Here is an 8469-nt window from a genome sequence, read left to right on the forward strand (position 1 = left end):
TTGATATTCACCAAAGTACAGCTCCATGGCTCACTGCTCCTGCTGCCAGGGAAAGATGGGGTAAAAGAGGACAGTACGTTAGAATTCATGAAGGTTATGTGGGGAAACGTCAAAGTTCAGGGAAAACAACACACTTTAAACAGCAAGGAAACTTCCAGAACCAAATGCTTGTCCAAGCAGGTCTTTCTGGATGCCCCCCGGACTCACGCGACCATGGTGTTTGTCAACACAGGGCTTAAAGCCTGGCCTCGGGGTGGATGACGTGGGGTAATGATCTGAAGCCTTTGGCATAACTTCATGATTCTCTTTCTAGATGACCAGCTGTTCTGGTTGCTTCATTTTTTTCCCCCCTTAACTGGTTTCCTCACACTTCATGCCATTTATTTTTAACCAGCAGGGATATTCCAGTTACCAGCATGTGAAAACAACGTATTTTTCCATGAACTTAATTAATAGTGTTCCGATGCTCACCACTTTTCTTTCTTCCTATACCGTTAGTTTTTCTGTCAAAACAACCCTCTCCACCTTTTCAATGCATAATCCTGCTTTGAAATCTTTACCACTATTTATTTGGATAGACTGTTTGAAACATTTGAAACCTTAAGGAATATTTTGAAAACAACTTCAATGATTTTTTTCTTACTAAAAAAGATCGAGTAGCATATTGATCTGGAAAATATCATTTAAAAAAAACGGGAGACTGGGAGCTCTTTATTTTGGGATGGGTCCTAATGCCAAGAATCACTGCCCTCACCTATCTGGTGTGTGGCCACCCTTGCCAGAGGCTGCACCCCGATACCAGCGTGCCACACCGGAGGTCTCACCAGAAATCCACTTCCCTCGCACTGAAAAATCCAGCAGCAAAGGAGATGCCAGAAGAGCAGTAAAAACTGGCCTCAGGTCAAGGCTGTCTCATGTCTTTCAATGTTACTAGTCTCTTTGAGTCTCTTTATATACTGGAGTCAATCTCATAGCATGTTTACCAAGAAAATTGCCTATTTGATCCACATTTTCAAAGTTATTTGCACAGTGTTGCAAAGTATAAATCATTTCATCTCTATATCTATTTTTCATGATCTAGTTTTCTTTACTTGTGCTCTCTTCTCCTATTTCTTGATTATGCAGGTAAATACATATGTCTATATATCTTTTAAATTATTGTTTTCCCGAAAGAACTAGCTCTCAGATTTAGCCTCTTTTTTTCGTTTTTCTAATTTATCGAGTTCCACTTTGAGCCTCATTTCTTTCTGCCTTCCTTTATTTTGTTGTTTCTGTTTCCAATTTATTGATTTGCATGCTTCATTTGTTTCTTTTCATTCTTTAATTACATTCCTTAAATTGTGATATGTGAGTGTGTCAGGAATTTTGTTGGTTCCTACTAACAAAGAGACCCAAAATAGCAACTTAAGGATTAGAATTTTTTTCCCTAAGAGGTAGGAAGTCCAGGCTGGGATGAATGGATCCCTGGATATTTTGGAGGAACACCTTTATCTTTGCGTTCATCTACCTTTAGGTGTATTGACACCTTCTGATTACAAAATGACCAATCCAGTATCACATATGCCAAAGGCTTATTAGACAGCTCAGTCAACCTTCATTTTAAGCTCTGCTGGAAGCCCTGCCCATCTATAATCCCTTGCATCTTATTGGTGAGAACTTAATCATATAGCCACCCCCTCCCCACAAGTTCCACTGACTAAAAGGAGGCATGTGAAGAGGGTTTTCAGCTGATCAGTGACTCTCAACAAAATCAATATTCTGTTAGTAAGAAGAGAGAAAAGAATGGACACTGGCAAAGCAGTTCTCCACCAAAGTAATGTTTTCATTATGGTTTCAATTTGTGGTTTTGATTTTGTCTTTGACACAAGAGTTGTTTTTAAGAAACTTTTTTCATATCTAGCATGTTTGTTGTGTTGTTTTGGCTTGGAGGGCCTTTATTTCTATATGTTGTGCATTTCCACTTGCACTGTAGTCAGATAATAAAGTCCATTATTTCTTTCTTTTAATATGTATTAAACTGCACTGGCTGGCATGGCTCAGTGGTTAGAGTGTTGATCTCTGGCCCTGGTTGGGGCGCATGTGGGAGGCAACCAATCTCTCTCTCTCTCTCTCCCCTCCACCACCCCTCCCTTCCTTCCACTCTCTTTAAAATCGATAGAAAAAGTGTCCTTGGGTGAGGATTAACAAAAATAAATGTATTAAAGTTTCCTTTGTAGGCATACATATGGGTAATTTTTGTCAGTATCGAATGGGTGCTGCTGGATATAGTCTCTTTTTTAAGGCATGGCATTCAAAATACAGCCATTAATACAACCTTACCAATTATTTAATTTAGCTATGGCTCATCCTTACTTATATTGTCTTTCTGATTTGTCTTGGGTCCTCCTGGCTACATGTGTCTCCTACTACTAGCATGATGCTGTCAGTATTGCTTGGCGATTATCCTTTTAAATGTAAAACATATTAGACATCATCACCTATTTTACAGATAGGAATGACTTCGAGAGGTACTTTCACCTGCAAAATTTGTCATTATCTCACAGATTCCAATTACTTCATTATGTCTACTTTCATTTTCACTGGTTATCAGTTACATTTTAAAATAATTTTATTTTGTAATCACAGCAAAATGAAATATAATGAACACCTTTACTCTCCACTTCCCCCATCCCAATCACATTCTCCAGAGGAAACCAATTGCACAGTATAGCTGTTTCTTCTAGTACTTAGGTCCATGTTGCTGGGTACTGTGCCTCTTTCTTCATTTACCAGTTTTACATGCGGTAAATAATACAACATACATATGACTTTCTCATTCTGCTAGCTTCCCAATGATGAAATCAAGAGCCAGCTCTTTATAGTATCACGACTACATAAACACTGTTCACCAAAGAGCCACATTGTAGACTCTGGTCATCTTTTCTTTCTTATAAAACTTTAACTTTTCCAGACTTAGTAAGTCATTGTTATTTTTACTTGTCTTGTTTTCTGTATCTCTATCCTTTAATCCTTTCATCAGCTGCATCACAACTGTTAGATACTTACTAGTCTTTAGTTCTTTGAAATGTTCTTGTATTATTTCTATGATGTTCAGAGAACCATTTATTTTGTTTTTATCTTTGCATCAATATATTAGTCATTAGACTGAATTTCAACTTTTCGCATTTCTATCTCATCTACTTTTCAACTCCAATTTTTGTTCTACTTTTGGAGAAATATATATTCACTGTGTTTTCTTTAATTCAAGTATTTAATGTTATTTCCACTATCACTAATTCTCTTTAATAAGTGCTATTCTCATGTTAGACATTAAATTGTTTCTTTCTGCTATAACTCTTTTCAAAAAACACGTTTTTCTGTGCTGTCTGCACTATCTCCATTTTCTACAAAGTTTCTCTTTTCTGGTTTGTTTCGGTCCATGTCTGTCATGTTGGTGCCTCCCTAATATGACTCAGATCCTTAGTCGCTGGTCCTATTTAAGAGCAAAGTACTAAAAGCAGATTGAAGGCTCTATATGCATGGAGGAGTTATGCGTGGTGAGCTTCAAGTAATGTATCTAGTTGTAGAGTTTACAGTCAGCCAGGCTTCCTGTGGTTCTGGGTGAAGTCCGTATTGTTTCTCTGAGGTATTAATCAATTGTTGTGTGCGGCGTTAATTTCCCGGTGTTTATCTCTGCCGCCATCTTAGTTTCTCCCCCCTCTTTCTTATAAAACTTTAACTTTTCCAGACTTAGTAAGTCATTGTTATTTTTACTTGTCTTGTTTTCTGTATCTCTATCCTTTAATCCTTTCATCAGCTGCATCACAACTGTTAGATACTTACTAGTCTTTAGTTCTTTGAAATGTTCTTGTATTATTTCTATGATGTTCAGAGAACCATTTATTTTGTTTTTATCTTTGCATCAATATATTAGTCATTAGACTGAATTTCAACTTTTCGCATTTCTATCTCATCTACTTTTCAACTCCAATTTTTGTTCTACTTTTGGAGAAATATATATTCACTGTGTTTTCTTTAATTCAAGTATTTAATGTTATTTCCACTATCACTAATTCTCTTTAATAAGTGCTATTCTCATGTTAGACATTAAATTGTTTCTTTCTGCTATAACTCTTTTCAAAAAACACGTTTTTCTGTGCTGTCTGCACTATCTCCATTTTCTACAAAGTTTCTCTTTTCTGGTTTGTTTCGGTCCATGTCTGTCATGTTGGTGCCTCCCTAATATGACTCAGATCCTTAGTCGCTGGTCCTATTTAAGAGCAAAGTACTAAAAGCAGATTGAAGGCTCTATATGCATGGAGGAGTTATGCGTGGTGAGCTTCAAGTAATGTAAGAAAAAGGTGCCAAGCTGTTCACTGAGGGGCCCATACATTTCAGTATCTGGGGCATTTTTTTCCAGAACTGTTCGATTTGTCAAGAAAAGAGGCTTCCCATCCCTTGTTGGGGGTACAGAGGCCTGGCTGCTGGCATAATGGAACAGGGCAGGGGACAAGCATAGAGGTCCCAGCTCTCCGTCCCCCGTTTTCAGTCACTCACACCCCTTCCAACATTATTCCAGTTCATTTTCTCCAGAGAACAGACCTCCAGTCTGCTCTGGGGTGGGAGGGGTGGGAGGAGTGGGAAAGGTGGAAGCCAGACATCTCAGGTGGAGAGGAGGTGCTGCTCCAGTTCTCATGTCTCTTGAGTTCCTGAATGTTGGCCCCTCCCCCTGCCTTCTACAGTAGCTGCTGCCTTCGCAGCCTCTCAGCAGTTCTGCAGGCCAACGCCCTCATCCCTACACAGCCGCACTGTAGGCTGAGGCATCTATCACTCCGCTAATCAGCACCACTCCACCATACCTCGGAGGTCTCCTCTAAGTCCCCACCGCCATTCTTTGTCTTTGCAGGTTTAGCTTTTATTCCTTTACTATCTTTTGAGTGGGATGTTTGAAAAGGAGAGAGCTAACATTTAGCTTGACGAGGCCAATAATATGTATGACACACTTCAATACTAGAGCAAGAGCAGTGGGGGTGCCTTGGGCAGAGGAAGCAATGCATGACGGACGAAACAAGGGACTGCTGGGTCCTGATCCCGTTTCCCTGCCACGTGGGCATGTTTCATTCTGGGTCTCCAGAAGCGTCTCCATTCATTAAAGATTACTGTCTTCCCCCGGCCCCCAAAAAATGTTCTTTAACAGAAGAGCACCTATACAAACAAGTTTATTCCCTGTGATGTCTTTTTTTGATGATATTTACTAAATGAGGTCATTTTACTCACCAATAATCTCTTCTTACGGTGGGGCTGACTTTTCTATGAAAATATTTCTTCTAATTTTTATTAATAAAATTCTTTTCTAGGGTTTTATAGTCCTTTTCATTAGCTGCTGCCACTACAGTCAACACTAATTACATTTTAATCTTTGCATAAGGCCAGTGTGGTTTACTGCGATCTTAGCTCCCTGTTAGCAAATTAATCCACATGTTTGAATTTCATGAAATGTCCACAGTTTATATTTCCTTGACAACAAACCTCAATCCAGCATTTTCACAGTATGACATTTCTCAGCTGGGGACTGGTGTCTTAGGCAAACGTGGATTTCCTTCCCAATCACAGTGTAAACACCGAGCTAACGAATGAAGGTAAGGACAGCTGTTCTCCGTTTTCAGCCACAGGGTCACCTCACCAGCTCGCACTCCCCAGACGCTCTTGCTCAGGCAGGACTAAACCCAACCAAGGGCTTACATAATTTGGCAGCACACGCTGACCCATTGCCAGGATGTAACACTGTGGCACTTGGCAAATAAAAGTGGTGTTTTGGAGTGGAAATAATGCTTTTGGAAAAGATCACGAAATGAAGATAATTGCTTTAGTTAGTGAGATCAATGAGTGTGTTTGTGAGAAAGAAAGAAGAGCTTAGCTCTTGGATAGAAACACGGGCTCTCTCTGGGCATCACACATTACCAGCTGAGCACAGATATTAGTCACAATGTTGGGCTACACATCCACTCCGGTTCCCAGTGGCACCTCCAAGACCTGGAAGCATGTTCCCCAGCAATTCCAGAGGCCCTCATGGCTGCGACAGATGTGCACCTGGGCAGCTGGAAACCACTCCGCCATGGCTTGCTCTCCCTGCTGAGGACAACAGTCCCCACCTGCCCGGCAGGCCGGCCTGGGCACCAGCATGGCACCTGGCACAGGGGAGGGTCTCCATGCATGTCGGCTTGGAATGAATAGTTCTAGTTTATCACACACGTTGTTTAAAAGAGCATCTAAGCAGAAGTGGGGAGCTAATGAGCCTCAGTTCAGCCTTGAGCTCAATTCCAGGAAATAAGAAGGGAGCCACCAACCAAGAAGTTATTTCCCCAGAGTGGGATTCACTGACTGTCTCGGTCAGAGAGGAGCCACTGCAGGTCAGATGACACACACAAGTTAATACCTCTAGTGCAGTGGTTCTCAACCTTGGCTGCACATTAGAATCACCTGGGAATCTTTTTAAAATCCTGACTTCTGGGCCTCATCCTCCGGAAATTCTGTTTCTTTGTTACTAATGTTGTGGCCTCACCCCATAATAAAGAAACAGAATTTCCGGAGGATGAGGCCCAGAAATCAGGATTTTTAAAAGATTCCCGGGTGATTCTAATGTGCAGCCAAGGTTGAGAACCACCGTCTTAGAGGGCCTCCCACCTCATCAGTCTCTGTTCCACTTTTGCTGGTTTTAATCCCACTCCGTTTTTGTTTTTGTTCATTTGTTTTGTTTTTTACTGGTGTTACTATATTCCCAACTTTAATCTTAAAATTCAGTGACTGATATTTTATATTCCACATAGTCTCTGAAAAAGTACAGAATTCAGGTCCACAAAATGCTTAGAAAATGTGATCCGTTCTTTTTCACCTGCTGCCCTTGAAATAACTTCTGGAAGTTCTCCCACCAGAACTTACTGCAGGGCTGAGATGCAGAGGTCTGCAGTCCTGCAGGCAAGTGACGGAGCACACAGCCAGGCGCAGGGGCGAGAAACACGCCTGCCATTTGACTGGGGTCAAATCAGGCACACTGTTCTTTAATTTCTCAGTATTTTCCTATCTCAACCGTCAGATTATTGATGATGACTTCAAAAGGTACTTGGAAAAATTAAATCATGTGTATATATCGGCTGCTAAATAAAAAGCAGGAAATGATAAACGAAGGAGATTCAATGTGTTATTTATGGCCACAAGAAAGCTCACTTTGATCATAAAATGTTTTCAAATACTTCTGAGACAGAGGCAAAAAAAACCCCAGTGGTTAACCAAACAGCATTAACTATCAACATCCTGAAATCGCTTATTAACTAATTAAGAAACCAGAGGGCTTAGAGTCTAAAGTTAAAGTACAGTGCTGTGTCCAGCGGAAATTTAATAAATAATTGTTGACCAAATACATGAGTGTCTTAATGTTGCCAGGTACCCAGAAAGATCCTTTAACCAGAGATAACAGATTCGTGACATTTGTGCTGTACTTTCCTCTATGGAATCTAAGCCCTAAACGTATCAATACAGACTTATTTTATAATGCACTTTCTCCCCAAGCCCAACCTAGCTTCAGAATCCTCAACACGGCACCTTTGCCTTCCGTCCCAATCAGTCAGTGTAGACACAAAATAAAACCTGTCCGCATCCCTGACATGTACCCTGATACTCACCTAAACCTACCTGTGCTGAAGCCAAAATGGCCAAGAAAGTAAAATACCTCCTAAAACCAGTGAGGTCTTCTCAGACTTCTCAGTTTTGTCGTTCATTATGTTACGGTCCACTTTGAGCACTGAAAAAACCTTCAAACTCAGGGAATATCTTACGCTCACATTCTCACTGTTGACATTAGCACAATTCTATCTGGCCAGCACGAGGAAGGGAACACTTTGTTGTTGTTAATCCTCACCCGAGGATATTTTTTCCATTGATTTTTAGAGAGAGTGGAAGGGAAGAAAGGAGAGGAGAGAGAAACATCAATGTGAGAAAGGCACAGCAGTTGGTTGCCTCCTGCATGCGTTCCAATCGCGGCTGGGGATTGAACTTGCAGCCCAGGTCCCTGCCCTTGACCAGGAATCTAACCTGCAACTCTTCGGTGCACAGGTCTATGTTCTAATCCCTGAGCAACACCCAGCAGGGCATGGATGAGAACATTTTGCAGATTGCTGGTAAGAGAAGCTTCTGTCTTCACACTGTATGAGCCCTACTTTCCACTTCTTTCCCCCAGTAATAAAACGATCTCCCTTCAGATGTGAAAATCCTGTTCTTTCTTCCAGGCTCACCTCCTCCAGCAGTCTCTGGCTTTGGCATTCCAGTCCACAGTCAGCTCTGCACAGTCAGCTCTGCACAGCATAGCACAGCTCTCCAGTTTTGTCCCAACAGCCGCATTTTACGTTTTTACAACTGATTCTGAGTCAGACATGTACAGCGTTCCTCCGCGGTGCAACCAGTGGGTGCTTTCCCTCTATCCCCAGGGCTGGCAGG

At 41.3% G+C, this 8469-nt stretch overlaps 1 protein-coding gene across 1 annotated transcript in view; it reads right to left on the minus strand.

Moving 5' to 3' along the window:
• The window catches only part of CGNL1 (cingulin-like 1), a 107876-nt gene extending 107834 nt beyond the window's left edge, over positions 1-42 (minus strand). The window contains 1 exon segment of the mRNA XM_006765240.2: positions 1-42. This exon segment is cut by the window's left edge and continues 750 nt beyond it. Coding sequence (XP_006765303.1) covers positions 1-27 — 27 coding nt within the window. The 5' untranslated portion in view covers positions 28-42.
• Positions 43-8469: the final 8427 nt, after the last annotated feature.

The sequence above is a fragment of the Myotis davidii genome, unplaced genomic scaffold (assembly GCF_000327345.1).
Source record: "Myotis davidii unplaced genomic scaffold, ASM32734v1 scaffold441, whole genome shotgun sequence".
Classification (NCBI taxonomy): domain Eukaryota; kingdom Metazoa; phylum Chordata; class Mammalia; order Chiroptera; family Vespertilionidae; genus Myotis; species Myotis davidii.